Source organism: Topomyia yanbarensis, chromosome 2 (assembly GCF_030247195.1).
Source record: "Topomyia yanbarensis strain Yona2022 chromosome 2, ASM3024719v1, whole genome shotgun sequence".
Classification (NCBI taxonomy): Eukaryota; Metazoa; Arthropoda; class Insecta; order Diptera; family Culicidae; genus Topomyia; species Topomyia yanbarensis.
The window spans coordinates 259,455,800-259,480,356 of NC_080671.1; the positions used below are offsets into that span (position 1 = coordinate 259,455,800).

Consider the following 24,557-nt stretch of genomic DNA (forward strand, 5'->3'; position numbering starts at 1 on the left):
CCATGTGTGCAAAATAAAAAACTGCTTGTACAGAAACTTTCAGCCGACCAGTCATACGCAAACGTGGCAAAAATGCATGTACAGCAGAAAGGACCGGTAAAACCGAACAAAAACCTACCCAAGTCGGGCGAACCACTACAATCATCGGGATCAAAACCCCCGACACGAGAGCCGTCGACAGCCAGTCAAACAAAACCTCGAGAAGCCATCGAGACACGATCTGCAGCCGCACAGCAGAAAAACACCATGCCTCCCCCTGCGGCGCCAACCACCACCAATCAGAAACCCACACCAACTCAAGCGACCATCCATCCTCTCCCGCCCCTTTCAAACGTCGTCACACAGCGCAAAAGCGATGGAAACGAGACAGACAGTTCTCAAGCCTCGACTAGCAACCGACGCTCACGCAGACTGCCGCCGGGGAAGAAAATGCGACACGGCGAAGACGATTTCACCACCATCGAACACGGACGCGTCCAGATCTCCGACGAAGAAATGTAAACAATGGACTTCGTCAGTTGTAACATCGGAACCATCAACATCAACACAATCACCAACACTACCAAACTCAACGCCCTACGCACATTTGTTCGCTCGATGGACCTTGACATCGTGTTTCTACAGGAGGTTGAAAACGAACAACTCACCATACCCGGCTACAACGTCGTCTGTAACGTTGACCATGCGAGGAGAGGAACGGCAATTGCGCTCAAAGAACACATTAAATTCTCACACGTAGAGAAGAGCCTGGACGGAAGATTGCTTGCTTTGCGCGCAAATAACATCACACTGTGCAATTTGTATGCCCCGTCGGGATCTGCCCAACGAGCCGAACGAGAGCGCTTCTTCAACACAACGATCGCCTACTACCTTCGCCACCGAACCGCACACACCATCCTAGGAGGCGATTTCAACAGCGTGCTGCGAGCGTGCGACGCGACGGGAAATAATTCCAGCCCCGCTCTACAAGCGACCGTCCAACAGCTACATCTACAAGACGTGTGGCAGCAACTCCGACCCCGAGAGATCGAATACACTTACATTACACACAACTCTTCCTCCAGACTCGATCGCATATACGTCAGCGCAGGGCTTAGAAATCAGCTGAGAACAACAGCCGCCCATGTCTGCTGTTTCTCAGACCACAGTCACAGTGAGAATATGCCTTCCTCTCCCCGACCGAGCACATGGTCGCGGGTTTTGGTCTCTCCGTCCCCATCTCTTGAGCACCGCAAATATCGACGAGTTCCAAATTCAATGGCAATATTGGACTCGCCAGCGCCGTAACTTTCCGTCGTGGATGGATTGGTGGCTGTCGTGTGCCAAGCCTAAAATAAAATCATTTTTTAGATGGAAATCAAAAATCGCATTCAACATTTTCCATTGCGAGCAACAACGTATTTACGGGTTACTACGGCAGGCATACGACAGCTACCACAACAATCGTGCAATGCTTCCCACCATCAACCGACTAAAAGCTGAAATGTTTTCACATCAGCGCCACTTCTCAGAGATGTTCGTGAGAATCAACGAAACACGCGTGGCGGGAGAACCCATCTCAACCTATCAGCTGGGGGAGCGCGAAAAATGAAGAACAACCATCGAACACCTACGGAACGAGAGAGATGAAATCATCGACAATTCAACTGCCATCCAGAACCACATGGTTCAATATTTTACTGACCTATACGCACGAGCCGATGTGGAAGAACCACAAAGCGACAGTCCCTTCCAATGCGAACGAGTCATCCCAGAGACCGATGTCGAAAATGAAGCCACCATGAATGAAATCACGACTGTTGAAATACTAACTGCAATCCGCACCAGTGCTTCCAGAAAATCGCCAGGGCCTGATGGATTGCAGAAAGAATTCTACCTGCGAACTTTTGACGTCATCCACCGTGAATTAAACTTGGTACTGAATGAGGCTATCAGATCAAACATTCCAACCCAGTTCGTCGATGGGGTAATCGTACTGGTGAAAAAACGAGGGGCAGGTGACACCGCTCGTGCGTACAGGCCAATAAGTCTGATAAATTACGACTATAAAATTCTCTCTCGGATCCTCAAACAGCGTCTTGAAAACGTTCTTCGTTCCCACAGCGTGCTGACCGACGTGCAAAAGTGTTCAAACCCAAACAGGAATATTTTTCAAGCCACCCTGGCCTTGAAAGATAAGATCGCTCAACTAAAAGTCAACAAGCGAGGAGGAAAATTGGTTTCATTCGACCTCGACCACGCGTTTGACCGAGTCAACCACAACTTATTGTTTCACACCATGCGATCGCTGGGTTTCAACGCGGCTCTGGTAGAGCTACTTTCCCGCATAGCAGCATCATCATCATCGAGGCTGCTAATCAATGGACATCTGTCGGCACCCTTCCCCATCCAGCGATCAGTTCGGCAGGGTGATCCTCTGGCCAGCCATCTCTTTGGAATCTACCTGTAACCGCTTCTACGACGCCTAAAACAGGTGTGTGGAACGGATCTAATGGTTGCATATGCAGACGACATCAGCGCCATCGTCAGTACCGCAAACCAGCTGAACGAAATGCGGGCTTTGTTCAAGCGATTCGAACGAGTCGCAGGCGCCCGCTTGAACGAATCAAAAACGACAGCAATTGATGTGGGGTTCACGGTAAATCAAATATCAGTACCGTGGCTCAGGACCGAAAACAGTATAAAAATCTTGGGTATAATTTTTACCAACTCGGTCAGGGAAATGACATCGCTAAACTGGGACATCCTCACGACGAATTTTGCTCGACAAGTATGGATGCACTCGCTGCGCATGCTGACCCTACACCAAAAAGTCACACTACTAAACACCTTCATTTCATCGAAGATGTGGTACATGGCAGCAAATTTACAACCGACAACAGCTCAAGTGGCTAAACTTACAGCTACCATGCGGTCCTACCTCTTCCGTGGCGCATGTGCGACGGTACCTATGCAGCAACTAGCACGCAGCAAAGATCACGGCGGTTTAAAACTACAACTGCCTGCGATAAAATGTAAAGCGCTGCTGATAAACCGCCACTTACAAGAGATTGAATCCCTCCCCTATAACTCTTCCTTCCTTTACCAAGCAAATCCACCGCGAGCAATTTCTCTTCCCTGCCTAAAAACTATCCTAGCAAACATCCCAACACTTCCTATCCAAATTCGCCAAAGCCCAACCACCGATCTAATTACCCGCTTCTTCATTGAACGCACCGACAGAGCCAAAGTGGAAATTTCCAACCCGGGAGCAAACTGGAAACGCATATGGAAGAATATATCCTCCCGTGCGCTTCTTCCCGAGCAACGCAGTATATTATTCATGTGGGTAAACCAAAAAGTCCCACACAGACGACTACTACACACTATGAGGAGAACAGACGGTGAGAACTGCCTGTACTGTGTAGAACCAGTGGAAACCATACAGCACAAATTTTTCGAGTGCGACAGAGTACAAGAGGCCTACACACTACTACGAGAAAAAATGCTGGTGGTGACCGGCGGACGGCGTTTACAAAACGACGAATTGATGAGACCTTCATTAGAACGATTTACGGCGACAACAAGAACAAAAGTCCTCAAACTTTTGTTTTGCTACATCTGCTTCATTCAGAACAACCTAGACGTTAGGGTGAATGCAAGTAATTTGGACTTCGAGTTTCAAATTCTTAATTAACACCAAAACAATTTATTTTGTGATAACATTTTAACTATAACAAAACCGACAAATAAACATATTTTACAAAAAAAAAAAATTCGCTCTAAAATTCGTCAATTTAATCCCGACCCGGAGGTCCGAGTGTCATATGCCAATCGACTGAGTTCGTCGAGATCGGAAAATGTCTGTGTGTGTATATGTGTATGTGGAAAAAAATGTGACCTCTGTTTCTCAGAGATGGCTGGACCGATTTGCACAAAGTTAGTCTCAAATGAAAGGTACAACCTTCCCATCGGTTGCTATTGAATTTTTTTATTGATTGGACTTCCGATTCCGGAGTTACGAGTTGAAGAGTGCAATCACACAGCAAATTCCCATATAAACTGAAATGAAAAATTTTCAAAATCAAATTTGTATTTTTGATGCCAAATGACTTTAAAATGCATGAAACATTGAGATGTTTGACAAAAATTGATTCTAGCAGACGAACAAGACTGAATTCGAGTAAATCCTTTCTTGAGCATGTTTTCCTTATCATGAAGATGGAAATATGCAAAAATAAAAAGTTCATCATAATCAGAAATAGTTATAAGACTACATCAAGGGACGGGAAAAATATTTTAACAGCTTCAGTTTATTATAAAGAAAAAAAAATTGCCCGATTTAGTCAATGTCCCCATTTTGTCAGCTCAAAATACACCATTTATTGTATTTATTATTCACTGTGTTTCACATTAATAGGCACATTTCATTTTTGGGGATTTTATTATTGCATCGAACTACAACAATTTTTAGGTAGCTTTCAAGGGGTTATTTTATAGACTTCTTCCAAAATTTGGCGAACCTGTTCCAATTCGTATACCAATTAATTGGTATACTTAAGGGTTTATATGTTGCAGATAGAGAAAATACTGAAATTTTCAGCTTTTTTCCTACACAATATCACGAAAGCTTATTAAAAAAAATTCCTAATAAGTTTGTGAAAATTATAAACTATTTGAAATTTTTTAATAGTTTAATTTTGTATTCAACCGTGATTTTTTAATAAATAGTGACCATCGCTTCACAACGTAGTCTATTTTTCATGGCTTGCATGAGCACGATCTCTCGAATTGCTGAACTGAAAATTATGGAATAGAAATTAATTTTTAGTATTCTTTACAGCTTTAACTCGCCGCGCAGATAACTCTGAATTAGACCCGCTGGTGCCCTAAGACGATTTCGCTACATTTTCAGAGCACTGTGCACCCAGTGCATTAACGCAAGTGACGGAAGGTTATCGAAAAGATTCGTGAAAATGAAAATTCCAGTAATGATGATGATTTTCCCAAACGGTTCGTTTTCGAGAGGTTTTTATTCGTTCTTTGGCATTAGGGTTAGCGATAGTAATTCAAATCAAGGATACTACTGGGAAGTCACCTTTAGAAAAAGTCGATGTCGAAGTAAAATTTGGAACTATGCACCAATGCACTTCAGAGATAGCGTGATATCAGGAGCAGCGTTTTCATTTCAACGCTTTTTTTGTGAAAAGGGCGATACTTTCAAATGTAAACATAAGGCTTTTTCATACATGCGAATGAGTGCTTTGAAACGCAACAAAATAACCTTAAAATTTGGATTCTACGATATTGCTTTCTTAAACTACAGCAATAAATACAACGGGCGAAACTTTATTTTTGTTTGTTTATTTAAAGTTTCGCCCTCCACGCTCTATGCAAACAAACAGGGCGATACTTTTTTTGCTAGCAGTTTAGAGGCTAAACTGTTATTTTCTGATACCAGCTGTAAATAGTAACAATGATCGCTATTGAAAAAACCTGTTTTAATCCACCTAGAGGTGCAATTGTGCCTTTCTCATTTCTCCAAACTATGATTTAATAGCTGGTTCGTACAATATAACATTATGGAAATGTCTTTTATTCTTATAAGAGCACCTTTTTGCATTCATCGCGGTATCGGTTTGAATCGGAGTTTTCTATGTGATCGCACTCCACAACCCGTAACTCCGGAGCCGGAAGTCGGATGGAGATGGAATTTAATATCAGTTTCCGGGGGAGGAACACCTTTCATTTGAGACTAAGTTGATCAAATCGGTCTAGCCATTTTCGAGAAACCAATATAACCGTTATTCTGAATTTGGATGCTTCCGGATCCGTCGATGGTGGCCAGTGTGGCCAAAGAGACTTTGAATGACTGTTGGTGACCTACATCTACAAGTTCATCAGTTGTAACCTTTCATTTAAAATCAAGTTTGTCAAAATCGGTTCAGAAAATTCCGAGAAACCGATGTGGACAAATCAACAAATTTTGTTTTGTAACCATACCCTTCAACTCGTAATCCGGAACAAGATGTCGGTTGAAAATGAAATTCAATAGCAACCTATGGGAATATTATACCTTTCATTTGAATCTTAGTTTGTAAAAATCGGTTCAGCCATCTCCGAGAAACCGATGTGGACATTTTTTTAACAAATCCGCACATACACACACATACATACATACAGACATACAGACATACATACATACATACATACATACATACATACATAGATACATACATACATACATACATACATACATACATACATACATACATACATACATACATACATACATACACACATAGATACACACAGATATTTTGCGATCTCGGCGAACTGAGTCGAATGTTATATGAGACTCGGCCCTCCCGGCTTCGGTTTGAAAATTGGTTTTTGGAGCAATTGCATAACCTTTCTATATGAGAAAGGCAAAAGAATAATATTTAATTAGCTTAATCAGCATGAGTTAAATATTATCTTCATGTGATTATATTTTGAAATGTTGGTGGAATGGGTTTGAAAGTGGAGGGAATGGGGGGTTAGTAGAGTGGGAGTGGATGATGCGTCAGAAATCTTTCATCTTATTTCGTTATACGGGGTGGATGAAGGAAATGCGGGCGTGAGGGTGGTCCAAGGGGAGGGGAGTGATGAAGGAGGGAGGTGTAAGGGCAAGGCGGGGAGGGGGGTGGGGGGTTGTGCGGCGACGCAATACTCAACTGCATATTTTGCCTTCCATTTGAGACTTGGTTTGAGAAAATCGGTTCAGTCATCACCGAAGAACCGATGTGACTTTAATTGTGGAATATGCCCGGAATTCCAGACTTCCGGAATCGTCGATAGTGGACAATATATTCAAAGAATGTTTGATTGGCAATCAGTGATCTAGATCTGCGATTAGAAGTAATTTGGTGACCATTTCAATAGTTTTAAGCCTCTGAGGTATTACGATTGTACCGATTTATATGGGAAATTCCAGTGTATCCTTACTAACACCCCTGTAACTCCGGAAGCAAGAGTCAGAACCGAATGAAATTCAGCAGCAGTCAATGGTATTACTGTATCTTTCATTTGAAATCAAGTTTGTGAAAATCGGTAGAGAATTCGTTGGGGAATGGGTGTGATATTAGCTTGAGAACTTGGCGGGTTCCCCGGGGGCGTCATGATCCGTCATAGGTGGCCAATGTGGTCAAAACTGCTTTGATTGATCATTAGTGATCCAGACCCGCAAACTAGAGTAATGTTACATCAATTTTAATATGTTTTACATCATTTGAACATCATGGTGGTACCAGTTTATATGGGAATTTGCTGTGTGACCGCACTCTTCAACCCGTAACTCCGGAACCGGAAGTCGGATCAACTAAAAATTCAATAACAGCTTATGGGAGCGTTATACCTTTCAGATGAAACTAAGTTTGCGAAAATCGGTTCAGCCATCTCTGAGAAAATTGTGTGAGTTTAAATGACACACACACACATACACACACACATACACACATACATACACACACAGACATTTGCCGATCTCGACGAACTGAATCGAATGGTGTATGACACTCGGCCCTCCGGGCCTCGGTTAAAAAGTCGATTTTTACAGATTGCATAGCCTTTCTTTATATGAGAAAGGCAAAAACACAATAGTTCTTAAATAGGAAACAAAACCAAGTCTGGAAATATTCACTGTTGATTTTCTTTGAATGGTATCACTGCTAGTATCGCCCTTTTCAAGAAAAAGCGTTGATTTCTTAGTTCTCAGTCGCGTTGGAAATTGGAGTAAAGTATAAACTTCAAATCGATTCAAAAAAAATTCAATTTTTTGGCTCAGTACAATATACATAACCCCTTTAGGAAAATTCAGTTTTCCCACCACAATTTAGATATTCTATTAACAGAGCATTAACAATAATTCGTTGGTATGTCTATTTTATGGGCCATTTTTTCGCTTTCCCATTGATTTGGTTTGAGATTTCTAGCACTGATGTTGTCCTATGCTGATTTCAGCGATTCTCTGAGTCCTGCCACTATTAGAACTTGATGCTTCGCGATGTTTTTGATAACACATATTACATGTGTGTTATCAAAAACATCGCGAAGCATCAAGTTCTAAGTGTTCTCAAACGATATAATATCCGAAGAGAGTGATAAGAGTTATAAGAAATGTCTCATTAGACTGTTAGGTGGATTAATCATCTGAGAATAAGATCATCAGTTTGAGCATTCAATTTCAGTTTGAAGCTTTTTTCGAATTTTTTAAAAAAATATTCGAGGTACTGAGGGTTTCAGTACCGTAGTACCGGTTCTCGCCAAAAAGGGTCGGTACTGCGAACCCTAGTCATATGTTTATTAAACATGTATGTGAAAATAGTGAAAACTGACGAAGCTACGGCATTTATCTTGAAATGTATCCAGTAAAAATGTAATTGTGCACAGAGCATTCGTTGATTTTGATCCCTAGGACCATTTAAAAATCTGATGAAAAAACAACAATAAGATAACGATCATACAAATAACAAAAACATGCTATCGTCGAAAGCAATTGGCTCTCAAACGTAAAACTTTTTCGCTCGATGCGCCAACTAGATTTCATTTTGGTACCAATCAAATGATGATGAAAATATTTTCTTGCATTGATATAGGATGGTTGTTCTATTTTAATTGTTTTAAAATAAATATCACAGTTTCACCAAAAGTTTGATTACAGATGATAAGAAAACATTCGTTCTTTCGTTTGACATCAAAACATTCAGTTGAACTCAATATTTTATTGCGAATTATTGAGATCCGGAATTATTTTTGTATTGTTGAGGTTAGATTGGTTGTTTTAGGTATGGAAAATGTTTATCTAGAAATTGGATTTATCGGTGGATAACCTCTACTGCCAACACCTGCACTCTTTAATTCATTGATTTTTGCCCACCATCGTGTTTTCTATCGAAATTTCAATATCTGAATTTCATTTTAGTATAAATTGAAACCGGATGAACGAATTTTTAGTGATGTAACAAGAAATTTACCATCTGGATATTTTTCAGAGGTAGGAAACATATTTTCTTAATCAATATTTTTTTTCATTGGAAGAAATAACATTTAAATATAATATTGATTGAATTTATAAAATTCAGCATTTACTTTCCAATGTGTTTTGAGAGATGAAAATAAAAACATCATCATTCCACTCCCGTGCCATCTGGCGGTCGACATGTAGCGTTAGATCACGAATCATCCCTGCAAAGTTAGGCTCCATTTAGAAAGTTCCATCTGGTGATTAGGGACTGTTCGTGCACAACGAAAAAACGATATTAGCGCGCCATCTATATCTCAGCGGCGAATGAAACCGACCACTGCACAGAGGAGTAATTGGGGTCGAATCCTGGCCAAAATTATTTGCTGCTGCAATTGTTGTTATTATGACTTAATATGAACTAAAAATAGACAATAACTAGTTTTTGGAACAATTTGGCATCTACCCACTTACCAGTGCAGAGGCCAATTTTCTATATCCTTTCAAATACTAGTCATTTCTAGGTGATCTTTGTGAATACATTTATTTTTCCAGTTGCATAAACATTTGATCAGTGGGAAAGGGAGAAGAAAAGGGACGCCTGTGCATATTTTCATAGAGATACATGTTGGCAAACATAGTATTTGGCCCTACAGCATTTCGGCGTACCTCAAATTAGTATAAATATCAATATTTTCAAATCGCTTGGGATTGGTGGATCGGACAAGATCGAAAGAGTTCGAATATTTTTTGTATAGCTGAAATCTTGTATTGTAATACTACTACAGCAACTTTGCCGGATCTAGCCGTATAATGTAACTTTTTTTATAATTCAAATTTGGAATAAAATGTTAAAACAAGGTATTTTTTAAAGTTGGTGCAATACACAGCAAGTTTACTTTTTTTAGTTAGTTTTAAGCTGAAGTTAAACAAACGGTTGTGTTGAACTACGTTTGTAATAATATTATCTTATTTAATACAGTCATCATCACTAGAAAGCGATTTTGCTGAATATATAACGAAAACGATTAAAATATCCCTTAAAATATCACCATTGGGCATACATGCAAAAATTCTTTAACAATTTTTGATATACTCCTAATTTTGCCACGTTATACAGTAGGTTCTTAGGTATGTAAAAAAAATATAACGAAACAAAAAAATCGAAAAAAAATATTTTGGTTTTTGGCCAAGAATTTGTTCTAGTTACTCCTCTGTGCACTGGCTCCATCATTCATCGATCATTTATCAATGCCCAAACCGTGGGAGCAACCAGCTCCCGGTGAAAGCATATAGCGCCTCTTAGTCGTCAGCTGATAATCTATAAACGTCAAAATCATTTTTAGTAGTCAGTTCAACTGTGCGAGTGCGCGATTCGTTTTAAGATAAAATTTATGAAGTTGAATAGTTTAGTTAGTTGAATAAATTAAATTAATTATATTAGTGTCTGAAAATATAAGTGCGTGAGTGAGGAATACCTACCTTTATTGTTGCCCTGCTGATCGCTGCTCGTCGATACTCCGAAGTCCGCCGATCACCTGCAATTAAAGGAAGAAAATACTCACCAGTCGTCACCGCTATTCAACGCAGCTTTGGATTAGACCTGTAAGCCTGTTGATCACCTGTACTCTCTGTGCTACTCGACATATGGTCCTTCGAACCGAATAAGCGTCGAACTCCGTTTGTCCGCCATCGCGACGCTCGCCTGACGCCGCTACGTCCGCTATCCCTGACGCTTGTCAGGAACGCCATCGCGACCTGTTCTTCAGAATAGCTGCTTTGTTCTGAAGGAAGACGCTGCTTCTAATCAATTGTTGGGAACGACTTCGACCGCTGCTGCAACTGCTGGAGGAAGACGCTGCTTCTAATCAATTGTTGGGAACGACTTTGACCGCTGCTGCAACTGCTGGAGGAAATATTATAATTACAAGGCATTTTCATTGCCTTGCCAAGGTAATTAAGGTTCCAATACCCGATAATCTTCCTCTGTGAGCTGCGCGGTCTTCTGTTTTCAGAACCCGTTCGACATCGTGCCTCCGCTGGAAATCATTGACAGTGACGTTGTGCCTGTGTCAAATCCGTTTGCTAGTTTCATTGTTGGACTGTTTCTGGCTGCTACGATCCAAGTCAACGACCCGGTTAAGGAAGGCTGCTGCTTTAATTAATACAAGGCAATTAATTGCCTATCAAAGGTAATAAGGGTTCCATAACCATTTACCCTCTCCGTTTGTGCTACGCGGTCTTTTGTGATACAGATCCGTCTCGCCACCGACATATCTGTTGAACGTCGCATTAGAGGGTTCAAGCTGCGACAGAAGAGCCTGCAACGCGATCAAGCAATTCGTAGATGAGTATGATGATGACGACAGTGATGCAAATGAAGCTCCTGTGCGCCTGGAGAGCCTGATTAAGCTCTGGGCAGATTTAAATGCGGTCCAGATGGAACTGGAGTCCATCGACGAAGGAAATCTGGACGAGCAACTGAAGCAGCGGACCGAGTATGAATCGGCATACTATCGGGTCAAAGGGTTTCTGCTGGCCAAGAATAAAAGTTTTAACCCGAACGTCACTAATACTCTCTCAACTAGTCGTAGCCCTCCATCGGCATCGCAGGTGCGTTTGCCCGACGTTAAACTCCCGGTTTTCAATGGAAATCTTGACACCTGGTTGAATTTTCACGATTTGTTCGTTTCATTAGTGCATTCGTCCGTCGAACTCTCAAATATCCAGAAGTTTTATTATCTCCGTTCGACATTATTGGGCGATGCACTGAAACTCATTCAAACGATTCCAATCAGCGCTAATAATTATCCAGTCGCATGGAATTTACTCGTCGATCACTTCCAAAACCCTGCGCGTTTAAAGCAGTCATATGTGGATGCATTGTTCGAGTTCCCTTCGATAAAAAGAGAGTCTGCTGCGGAGTTGCATTCGCTGGTGGAGAAATTTGAGGCCAACGTCAAGGTCCTTCAGCAGTTAGGGGAGAAGGTCCAATTCTGGGACATTCTATTGATTCGGATGCTGAATATTCGCCTCGACTCGACGACGAGAAGAGACTGGGAGGAATTTTCGACTGCGAAGGAGGCCATTTCTTTCAAGGACCTGAGGTCATTCATCCAGCGTAGGATCACCGTGCTGCAGAATATCCAGAGCACTACGGTAAATGTCCCTGTTTCCGGCCAAGTGAAAAAGCCATCTCAACGACCAGTCGCTAGTCACAATGCAGCCCCGTTCAACACAAGGATCATCTGCAACGATCATCATCCCCTTTATCAATGCGCTACGTTTTCCAAGATGGGTTCAGAAGACAAGGAGAAGGAAGTTCGTCGCAATCATCTCTGTCGGAACTGCTTACGGAAGGGTCATCAAGCGAAGGACTGTTCGTCAACGAGTACCTGCCGCAAGTGTCGGGGCAAGCATCATACTCAGCTTTGTTCCAGTCATCAACCAACTAGCTCAGGTCAGAAGACAGCCAACTACACAGATGAGAAGTCCACCCCCGCTGCATCTACCAGCAATCCACCCACTGCATCTGTGTAAGCTACCATCGAGCCTGCCAGCTTCGCTTCCGTTAGTCAAGGACGGAAAGCAATCCTGCTTGCTACTGCTGTTGTCATCGTTGTCGACGACAGTGGAGCCGAACACACAGCACGTGCGCTGCTAGATTCCGGTAGCGAATGCTGTTTCGTTACCGAATCATTCTCCCAGCGAATCAAAGCGCAAAGGAAGAAGGTCCATCTTCCGATCGCTGGCATTGGTCAATCGTCGGCGCATGCCAGGCACAAATTATTCTCCACGATTCGCTCTCGCACAGGAAGGTATTCGACCGATTTGGAATTCTTAGTTCTTCCCAAAATTACTATCGATCTGCCGTCGACTTCCGTTGATACTTCGGCCTGGGAGATTCCGCCGAGTATACAGCTAGCTGATCCGTCATTCTGCAGTACGAACCCAATCGATCTCATCTTGGGAGCAGAAATTTTCTTCGACCTGTTCAAGGTTTCTGGTCGAATTCCGCTTGGCGACAACCTCCCAGTGCTCGTAAACTCCGTTCTTGGCTGGGTAGTGTCGGGAAAGTCTTCTCATGGTCAACCGATTGCTCCAATCGTCGCAAATATCACAACCGTCTACGACGTGCACTGTCTATTGGAAAGGTTTTGGTCCATCGAGGAAGACAATGCCTCTCCGTGCTATTCCATTGAAGAAGCTGCCTGCGAGGAACACTTCCGTCGCACGGTAACCCGCAACACCGAAGGGCGATACATAGTTCGACTGCCGCTGAAGCAAGATGTGTTGTTTAGCCTCGTTGACAACCGTCGCACCGCTCTACGACGTTTTCACCAGTTAGAAGGTCGTCTAGTCCGTAATCCCGACCTACATCAACAATACCGAGTCTTCGTCGAGGAATACCACGCGCTAGGGCACATGCAGCGTTTAACGGACTACGAGAATCCTCCCACTCCATGCTACTATCTTCCGCATTACGCTGTAGTGCGCGAAGATAGCACGACGACCAAACTGAGGGTAGTTTTTGACGCGTCGTGTAAAACCCCCAACGGACCATCGCTGAACGACGCGCTTCTAGTTGGACCAACCGTGCAAGCAGACTTGCGATCAATTATCATGCGAGCCCGAACACACCCAGTCATGTTGATCGCCGACATCAAGCAGATGTACCGCCAAGTCCTGGTAGATGAGCAGGATACTCCACTGCAGCGAATTGTTTGGCGAGTTTCCCCCGACACTTCGATGGAAACCTTTGAACTAAAGATCGTAACATACGGCACAGCCAGCGCACCGTACCTTGCAACGAGAGTTCTCCAGCTACTAGCCGACGACGAACGCGACGAGTACCCCGAAGCAGCTGAAGTTCTACGCAAGGATTTCTACGTCGACGATCTGTTTTCTGGTGGACGCAACATAGCAGAAACAACCGCTTTACGCAAGCAGCTCGACGCGCTGTTACTCAAACGCGGTTTCGAACTCCGCAAATGGGCATCCAATGAAGAAGCAGTACTGGATAGGGTTCGCAGTACCGACCCTTTTTGGCGAAAACCGGTACTACGGTACTGAAACCCTCAGTACCGGTAGTACCGGTAAAGTACCGGTACTCGAATATTTTTTTAAAAAATTCGAAAAAAGCTTCAAACTGAAATTGAATGCTCAAACTGATGATCTTATTCTCAGACGATTGATTTTTGCTGATCAAAAACGCTTTTAATCCACCTAACAGTGTGATGAGACATTTCTTATAACTCTTATCACTCTCTTCGGATAGTATATCGTTTGAGAACATTTAGAACTTGATGCTTCGCGATGTTTTTGATAACACATATTACATGGGATAGTGGCAGGACTCAGAGAATCGCTCAAATCAGCATAGGACAACATCAGTGCTAGAAATCTCAAACCAAATCAATGGGAAAGCGAAAAAATGGCCCATAAAATAGACATACCAACGAATTATTGTTAATGCTCTGTTAATAGAATATCTAAATTGTGGTGGGAAAACTGAATTTTCCTAAAGGGGTTATGTATATTGTACTGAGCCAAAAAATTGAATTTTTTTTGAATCGATTTGAAGTTTATACTTTACTCAAATTTCCAACGCGACTGAGAACTAAGAAATCAACGCTCTCAAATGAAAGGTGCAACCTTCCCATCGGCTGCTATTGAATTTTGGATCGATCGGAATTCTGGTTCCGGAATTACGGGTTTCAGAGTGCGGCCACACAGAAATTTCTCATATAAACTATAGGAAAAATTGAAAATAGAATTTTTATTTTTGATGCTAAATGTGTTCAAGGTGCATGAAACGTCGAGATTTGATGCAAACTCGAAAAAAAAATTGACGACGATTCACTTTTCTGGATTTTGCACATTTTTGCCTTTCTCATATAGAAAGGTTACGCAATCACTCTGAAAAACGTCAACCTAATCCCGGCCCGGAGGGCCGAGTGTCATATCCCATTCGATTCAGTTCGTCGAGATCGGAAAAAGTCTGTATGTGTGTGTGTATGTATGTGTGTATGTGTGTGAATGTGTGTGTATGTGTGTATGTGTGTGTATGTGTGTGTATGTGTGTATGTGTGTGTATGTATGTGCGTATGTGTCAAATAATGTCACTCATTTTTCTCAGAGATGGCTGGACCGATTTGCCCAAACTCAGTCTCAAATGAAAGGTGCAACCTTCCCATCGGCTGCTATTGAATTTTGGATCGATCGGAATTCTGGTTCCGGAATTACGGGTTTCAGAGTGCGGCCACACAGAAATTTCTCATGTAAACTATAGGAAAAATTAAAAATAGAATTTTTATTTTTGATGCTAAATGTGTTCAAGGTGCATGAAACGTCAAGATTTGATGCAAACTCGAAAAAAATTTGACGACGATTCACTTTTTGGGATTTTGGCACATTTTTGCCTTTCTCATATAGAAAGGTTATGCAATCACTCTGAAAAACGTCAACCTAATCCCGGCTTTTTTTTCGACTCGCATAAGGTTTCTCGATTTTAACAGGGGCGTAGTTGATGGTTTACGGAGAGGGGTTACACCCCCCCTCTACTGTTCACTCCCCTCCTTTAAAAATCTCCTTAAATCACCCCTCAGACCACCACCCCATCCAGCCCTCATACCCCTACCTTTCAACCCCATAATCTTTAAACCACCACTATATCACAAAGCATACCAATTTAAGCTGGGGAGTCGTTCGTTCATGGGACTTTCGCCCTCCTCACATACCCACCCCCGCATGACAAAATGAGTTAGCAAGCAGATAACATTGATCTAATGCTGATTAGGCTAATGGAGTATGATATTTTTGTGTTGCAAGTGTATCACCGTCGACACGTAGCTCATCAAGTTCGTGGCTGGCATGCCATTGTGTATAAGTGCAAAGTGTACTAAGAATGTAATGGACATTTCCACAATTATGTTGAACATAAAAAGCCTCCGTGCCATAGTTTAGCGAAATGAGAAAGGCACAATTGCACCGCTAGGTGGATTAAAACAGGTTTTTCAATAGCGATCATTGTTACTATTTTCAGCTGGTATCAGAAAATAACAGTTTCGCCTCTAAACTGCTAGCAAAAAAGTATCGCCCTGTTTGTTTGCATGGAGCGTGGAGGGCGAAACTTTAAATAAACAAACAAAAATACAGTTTCGCCCGTTGTATTTATTGCTGTAGTTTAAGAAAGCAATATCGTAGAATCCAAATTTTAAGGTTATTTTGTTGCGTTTCAAAGCACTCATTCGCATGTATGAAAAAGCCTTATGTTTACATTTGAAAGTATCGCCCTTTTCACAAAAAAGCGTTGAAATGAAAACGAACCGTTTGGGAAAATCATCATCATTACTGGAATTTTCATTTTCACGAATCTTTTCGATAACCTTCCGTCACTTGCGTTAATGCACTGGGTGCACAGTGCTCTGAAAATGTAGCGAAATCGTCTTAGGGCACCAGCGGGTCTAATTCAGAGCTATCTGCGCGGCGAGTTAAATCTGTAAAGAATACTAAAAATTAATTTCTATTCCATAATTTTCAGTTCAGCAATCAGTGCTGTAGTTGCGGTTAGTCACGGTTAGTCGGCGACTAACCAGCTCCTGGAACCGAAAAAAAATATTTTTTGAGCCAAAAAAAAAAAAAAAATTCCGTTGGCCTTATCATTCTGGAAGGCAAATTTAATGATCCCAGCTAATTGGAATTTTGTGAATCTATTCAAACTCGTAGGGTATTGTCAAACTCCCTGCCGCGCTAGTATGATATTTTCATAACTCACATGGCGATCCCAGATTGTATGGGGCACTGGTATGATATGCTCATAGGATACTCGCAGATACTTGAAAGCACTAGTATGATATTCCCACACCGCGCAGAGCGTTTCAACATTAGTTTGATACTTACAAGTCACGCAAGGCGCTCTCAGATTCTCTCGGACGATAGTCTGATGTTCCCATCGCTTGCAGGGCGCTTCCACACTCTCTGGGGCGCCAATATGATATTTGCAAAACTCATAGGACGCTAGTATGATATTCCGATAGCTCGCAGGGTGCTCTCAGACTCGCAGGGGCACTAGTTTCTCATTTTCAAAGCTCTCAGGGCGCTCTCAAGCTCTTCAGGGTGCTAGTATGATATTCACAAAACTCTCTAATATGTTATCTTAATTTGCCGGGCGCTTACAAATTCTCTGGGGCGCTAGTCTAATATTCTCATAGATTGCAGGGCGCTCTTAGATTCTCTCGAGCGCTTTTACGATATTCACATAATTCGCAGGGCACTCTCAAACTTGCTAGGGCGCTAGTCTAATATTCTCATAGTTCGTAGGGCGCTCTAAGATTCTCTGGAGCGCTAGTATAATATTACCATAGCTCGGAGAGCGCTTCCGCACTCGCTGGGGTGCTTTTCACAGCTCACAGGGCGTTAATATGACTCTATGGGGCGCCAGTATGATATTCGCAGGGTGCTCTCAGACTCGCAAGGGCACTAGTTTGTCATTTTCAAAGCTCGCAGGGCGCTCCGAGACCCTATGGGGTGCTATTGTGATAACCACATAGCTCGGAGAGCGCTTCCACACTCGCTGGGGTGCTGTTACGATATTCTCATAGCTCGCTGGGCACTCTCAGTCTCTCCAGGGCGCTAGTATGACTCTATGGGGCGCAAGTATGGTATTCAAATAGCTCGCAGGTTCTCTAGAGCGCCAGCATAACATTCCCATAGCACGCTGGGCGCTCTCAAACTCTCTAGGATATTATGAAACTCTCATCGTCCGCAGGGCGCTCACAGATTCTTCTTTTTCGGACTCTCTGAGGCGCTACATGATACTCGGAGAGCGCATTCTTGGTCGCTGGGGCGCTAGTATAATATTCTCATAGCTCGCAGATCGATTTCAAGCTTTCTAGGGCGCTAATATGATTATAGGGCGCTAATAAAATATTAACATAACTCGCGAGGCGCTCTCAGATTCACTCGAGCGCCAACATGATATTCCCATAGCTTGCAGGACGCTCTCGAGCTCTCTTGGGCGCTAGTTCGATGTTCTCTTAGTTTGCAGGGCGCTCACGAATTTTCTGGAGCGCTAGCATAAACACTCTCAAACTCACTAGGGTGCTAGTTCGATATTCTCATAGCTCTCTAGGGCGCTAGTATAACTATATGGGGAGCTAGTATGGTATTCCCATAGCTCGCAGGGCGCTCTCAGATTCTCTCGAGCGTCAGTATGATATTCCAATAGCTCGCAGGGCGCGCCTAAACTCTTCAGGCGGTAGTTCGATATTTTCATAGTTCGCAGGGCGCTCACAGCTTCTTTGGGGCGTTAGTCTAATATTCCTATAGTTCGCAGTGCGCTCTCGGATTCTCTGGGGCGCCAGTACGATATTCCCATAGCTCGCATGGCACTCCAAAACTTACTAGGGCGCTAGTTTAATATTCTCATAGCTCCAGGCCGATTTCAAACTCTCTAGGGCGTTAGTATGGCTCTATTGGGCGCTAGTATGATATTCCCATTGCTCGCAGGGCGCTCTCAGATTCTCTCTGGCGCAAACATTTTGTTCCCATAGCTCGTAGGGTAATCTCAAACTCTTGAGAGCGCTAGTCTGATATTATCATTGTTCGCTGGGCGCTTTCGGACTCTCTAAAATGCCAGTATGATATTCCCATAGTTCGGAGAGCGCTTTGACACTCGCTGACGCGCTAGTATGGTATTCTTATAGCTCGCAGGGCGCTAGTATGGCTATATGGGGTGCTAGAATGATATTCACATATCTCGCAGCCAGCATATCATGGCGCTCTCAGATTCTCTCGAGCGCCAGCATGATATTCCCATAGCTCGTAGGGCACTCTCGAACTCACTAGGGGCTAGTTTGATATTTTCATTGTTCGTAGGGTGCTTTCAGACTCTCTGGGCTGCTCGTATGATATTCCCATAGCTCGGAGAGCGCTTCCATGCTCGTTAGGGCGCTAGTATACTATTCTCATAGCTCGCAAATCGATTTTAAGCTCTCTAGGACGCTAGTATGACTATGGGGCGCTAGTATGATATTCGCATAGCGCGCGAGGCGCTCTCAGATTCTCTCGAGCGCCAGCATGATATTCCAATAGCTCGCAGGGTGCTCTCAAACTCTGTAGGGTAGTCTGATATTCTCATAGTTTGCAGGGCGCTCTCAGATTCTCTGGGGCGCCAGTGTGATATTCCCATAGCTCGCCGGGTACTTTAAAACTCACATTGGCGCTAGTCTGATATTCTCATAGCCCGCAGTACGCTCCGAGACCCTATGGGGTGCTATTGTGATATCCACATAGCTTGGAGAGCGCTTCCACGCTGGGGTGTTATAATGATATTCTCATAGCTCGCTAGGGCGCTAGTATGACTCTATAGGGCGCAAGTATGATATTCACATAGCTCGTAGGGCGCTCTTTGATTCTCTCGAGCGCCAGCATAACATTCGCATAGCACGCTGGGCGCTCTCAAACTCTCTAGATTAGCTTTATATTCTCAGCGCTCGCATGGCGCTCTCAGATTCTCTCTGGCGCCAGTATAATATTTCCATAGCTCGCAGGGCGCTCCCAAACTCGCTAGGGCGCTAATCTGACATTCCCATAGTTCGTAGGGTGCTCTCAGATTCTCTGGGGTACCAGTATCATATTCCCATAGTTCGAAGAGTGGTTCCATGCTCGCTAGGGCCTCAGTGTGATACGTAGTATCATAGCTCACAGGGCGCTCTCAAGCTCTTCAGGGCGCTAGGATGATATTCACAAAACTCTCTATGTTACTAGTCTGATGTTATCTTAATTTGCCGGGCGCTTACAAATTCTCTGGGGCGCTAGTCTAATATTCTCATAGATTGCAGGGCGCTCTTAGATTCTCTCGAGCGCTTTTACGATATTCACATAATTCGCCGGGCGCTCTCAAACTCGCTATTCTAATATTCTCATAGTTCGTAGGGCGCTCTAAGATTCTCTGGAGCGCTAGTATAATATTCCCATAGCTCGGAGAGCACTTCCGCACTCGATGGGGTGCTTTTCACAGCTCACAGGGCGCTAATATGACTCTATGGGGCGCCAGTATGATATTCACATTGCTCGCAGGGCGCTCTCAGAGTATCTCGGGCATCGCATAGGTTGCAGGGCTGTCTTAAACTCCCTAGGGCGCAAGTCCGATATTCTCATAGTTCACACGGCGCTCCGAGACTCTAAGATTTTCTAGAGCGCTAGTATGATATTCCCATAGCTCGGAGAGCGCTTCCGCACTCGCTGTGGTGCTTCTCATAGCTCACAGGGTGCTCAAAGCTCCCTATGGTGCTAATATGACCCTATGAGGCGCCAGCATGGTATTCACATTGCTCGCAGGGCGCTCTCAGTCTCTCGGGCACCAGTTTAATATTCGCATAGGTCGCAGGGCTCTCTTTAACTCCCTAGGGCGCAAGTCCGATATTCTCATAGTTCGCATGGCGCTCCGAGACTCTATGGGGCGCTAGTATGATATTCACATATCTCGCTGGGCGCTCTTCGATTCTCTGGGACACTAGTATGATATTCCCATAGCTCGCAGGGCGCATTCAAACTCTCTAGGTTACTAGTCTGATGTTCTCTTAGTTTACTGGGCACTTACAAATTCTCTGGGGCGCTAGTTTAATATTCTCATGGATTGCAGGGTAGTCTTAGATTCTCTCGAGTGCTTTTACCATTTTCACATAGTTCGCAGGGCGCTCTTAAACTCGCTAGGGCGCTAGTCTAATATTCTCATAGTGCGTAGGGCGCTGTAAGATTCTCTTGAGTACTAGTCTGATATTCCCATAGCTCGGAGAGCGCTTCCGCACTCGCTGGGGTGCTTCTCATAGCTCACAGCGACTATATGGGACGCCAGCATGATATTCATATTGCTCGCAGGGCGCTCTCAGAGTCTCTCGGGCACTAGTTTTATATTCGCATAGGTCGCAGGGCTCTCTTTAACTCCCTAGGGCGCAAGTCCGATATTCTCATAGTTCGCATGGCGCTCCGAGACTCTATGGGGCGCTAGTATGATATTCACATATCTCGCTGGGCGCTCTTCGATTCTCTGGGACACTAGTATGATATTCCCATAGCTCGCAGGGCGCATTCAAACTCTCTAGGTTACTAGTCTGATGTTCTCTTAGTTTACTGGGCACTTACAAATTCTCTGGGGCGCTAGTTTAATATTCTCATGGATTGCAGGGTAGTCTTAGATTCTCTCGAGTGCTTTTACCATTTTCACATAGTTCGCAGGGCGCTCTTAAACTCGCTAGGGCGCTAGTCTAATATTCTCATAGTGCGTAGGGCGCTGTAAGATTCTCTTGAGTACTAGTCTGATATTCCCATAGCTCGGAGAGCGCTTCCGCACTCGCTGGGGTGCTTCTCATAGCTCACAGCGACTATATGGGACGCCAGCATGATATTCATATTGCTCGCAGGGCGCTCTCAGAGTCTCTCGGGCACTAGTTTTATATTCGCATAGGTCGCAGGGCTCTCTTAAACTACCTAGGGCGCAAGTCCGATATTCTCATAGTTCGCACGGCACTCCGAGACTGTATTGGGCGGTAGTATGAATTTCCCATATATTGCAGAGCACTTCCACACTCGCTGGAGAGGTAGTATGATATTCCCATGGCTCGTCTGGCAATTAGATAGGTGGGCAATAAACTTTCCAAAATTACAAGGCGCTTTCAACCGGTTTCAGTATCGTTGGGGCGCATATAAATGAGTATTTAAGCTTATGAGGCGGTAATAATCTATCCTAAGTTGCAGGGCGTTTTCAGGCTCTATGGGTCAGTAGTATGAGTATGTTGAGCTAACGGGTAGGTAGTATGCTCATGGGGCGTTATGCGAATAGTCTATCCTAACTTGCCGGGCGCTTTCAGATTTTCTGGGGCGCATATACTGTATCTCTTTGGGGCGTTGGTATGAGTATTTGAGCTCATGAGATGGTAGTGGATAGTCTATCCTAACTCGTAGGGCGCTTCTAAGCTCTCTGAGGTGCATATGGCGTATTTCTGTGGTATATTTTCTAGCTCAGGAGCAATGAAAAATCAAACTGATTAAAAAGAATTCTTTTTAGGTGCTTTTATGGTGTTCATAGTGAATAGTTTGAATGTTTGTGGGGGCAGTAGATGTTACGCTAGCCAAACACGCAGGGTACAAATAAACTGATTCGACCATCATGTAGGTTTGTCGTGCACTTTTATAAACATACTATAAATGCTTTTAAAATTTAATCATTGGCTTGCGTGTAACACCCGTTTTTTGTGCGAATTTTAATACTGTACTGACGAATGAAGCCATCATATTGATAACGATTTTAACGCAATCCATTTTTTGCATGCCGAGGTATTAATAAAATTTACTTGAACCTTTATTATGTGATTAATAAAGACCATGTCTTAGCCCCTCCACTAAATCACTCAAAAAGCTTTGATTTTTTTTGTTAATTGTAGAAGATCATGTCTCTTAAGGCACGCATCTGCTCTCATTGCATAATCACTGATACACTGATTTCAAAATATCCCTTTTTCAAAACAACTTTAATGATGAATACAATAATTACTCATCTGTCAAACGTTCTATCATATCATTTATGTGTTGTATACCATGTTTAAAATATATGTATTAATAATATTCTTTAACCCTCAGAAAGACAAGTAGTCTCAGAGGCACGGCTGGTTACAATAATTATCCTCTAATTTGAATAAACTTGTAATTATGAACAGAAATGATGGAGCTTTTTCGGGCTTTCAATTCTCTCACTGATAGAAAGCCAAAAAAGACTTAATATCACCGGGTCTTAGGAGCAATGCTTGTTGAAGCCACGATTTTAGCTTGCCTTTTTGAGGATTAAGACCGTCCAAAGAAAAAATAGACTGCACAATGATGCGTGGGTGGCACTTGAAAACTTAATTTGCTGTAATGAACACATAAAAAAGTCGAGATGCACAGTAAACTGGCTTGAGCTATTTTAGCTTTAAAAAAATCGCAATATAAAAAAACGAGAGAAAACATAGATTTGAACTCACGTCCTTTAAGTTGATCTGCTATAACGTTACTAAATAAACTATATATACATTTCGAAATCGACACAATATAGCCCATCAAGTAAAGTATGAAAGTATTTTATCATTCATTCATTTCAGGTGTTCGGCAAGGGAGAGCTGAATAGTAACAGCAACTAAAGAATACGAAAGTTTAGCAACTTTGATAACCATTGAAGTATCTAGTTATTCAAACGCGAAGACGCGACAATTGCCGATGATCAACAGTTCTATCAACTTCCTAACACTTTGTGATGATGTAATATTGTAACTTACAACTTGTAAGGCAATGCAGCAATGTTGTTCTTACTGAATAGTTTTGTCTCTTACTGGCTCGATCGACAGTCCCTCGGTTTTCATGTTTTCTCGAGCATCTGATGCTTAGAGCACTTGTCAATTTTTTCCATTGTTACAACGTCTTTCGTTGCGATTTTAAGTTCCAATTCTGGGTGTTCAACATATTGAATGTAAAATGAATTCTAGGAAAAATATATCCAGTATATCCATCTACAAGAAGGCCCACTACCATTACTTTTACAAACGGTAAATTGCCTATTTTCACCCTATTAAGGAAGGTACCTCACTAATTCATTAATTACTCGGCCTACAATCGATGGAATGCGTATGAATTGGCATCAAGAGCTTTGCTTCGTTGATTAGAATCAATCTAATAACACAAATGCCCTGAAAACAATGAAATGCTCGTGTTTGAGCGCAACGAAAATTCGGATTTAGTGCCTCAATTGTCGCCCAATGCGTTGAACAAAGATGGCAAATAGAAACATTGTGAAAATAAGCTCATTACCCTATAAGTTAATGGTATGGTAACGGGGCGTTGGAGCGGAACAGAACGGTTCGAACGGTACATATTAGAGACAGCAACGCTATGTTCGCGCTAAAATTATAAAGGTGAGGGCGATTGAATCCCAATAACGACCAACAAAAAAAAATTAATTTAATTTTTTTTCAGGGTGAATAGGCAATTTTGTTACCCTAAAGGGTGAATTTTTAGTCGGTTTGATCGTATCTCTAACCGTTTCTGCAGAATTCCACAAATGGCGCGCAGTATCTCAAAAGGTAGACAATCAGTGTTTGCCTCTAGTAACGTTAGGAGAAAGGTGACTTTTTTAGCCTCACAAAATCATGTTTCCATAAAATCATTTTTACTGACTGATTCTATTTAATAAACCAATTGTTATTTGGAATATTAAATACGACCTAGGCCTACTATTTCGATACTGTAGACTAATTATTGTGATATGACAATCTGATAAAATTAGAAGTTAACAAAAAGAATACTGGGCAAATTCGAAAAATTAGGTTCCTCAAAGTACAATGTCAGTCAATTAGATCAGTTTGAAGGTATTTGTAATTAATAAACAATTTCGCAAATGCAAAAATATATTACATAACATCACATTAATATATTGACTTGCGGTTTGAATATTGAAAAAATTATAATTTTGTCATAAAGCCCCAAAGCTTTGACGGTCTGAGGGAGTGGGAGCTAGAAAACTGTGCTTCTAATCAAACGAAACATT

The 24,557-nt window shown here is 42.6% G+C and overlaps 1 protein-coding gene across 1 annotated transcript; it reads left to right on the plus strand.

The window, feature by feature from the left end:
• The first annotated feature begins 2,491 nt into the window (after positions 1 to 2,491).
• On the plus strand, positions 2,492 to 23,157 carry LOC131680281 (uncharacterized). The gene is made up of 5 exons (XM_058961001.1): positions 2,492 to 2,638; positions 3,223 to 3,383; positions 11,236 to 12,516; positions 12,613 to 14,005; positions 23,119 to 23,157. Exons 1-5 carry the CDS (start codon positions 2,492 to 2,494, stop codon positions 23,155 to 23,157), a joined length of 3,021 nt encoding a protein of 1,006 aa, XP_058816984.1.
• The last annotated feature ends 1,400 nt before the right edge of the window (positions 23,158 to 24,557 follow it).

Coding starts and splice junctions, on each gene's coding strand:
- LOC131680281 (XM_058961001.1), top strand. CDS start 2,492: ATGGTTGCATATGCAGACGACATCAGCGCCATCGTCAGTACCGCAAAC. Junction 2,639..3,222: donor CAATTGATGTGGGGTTCACG/GTAAATCAAATA, acceptor ACGCACCGACAG/AGCCAAAGTGGAAATTTCCA. Junction 14,006..23,118: donor AAGAAGCAGTACTGGATAGG/GTTCGCAGTACC, acceptor CATTCATTTCAG/GTGTTCGGCAAGGGAGAGCT.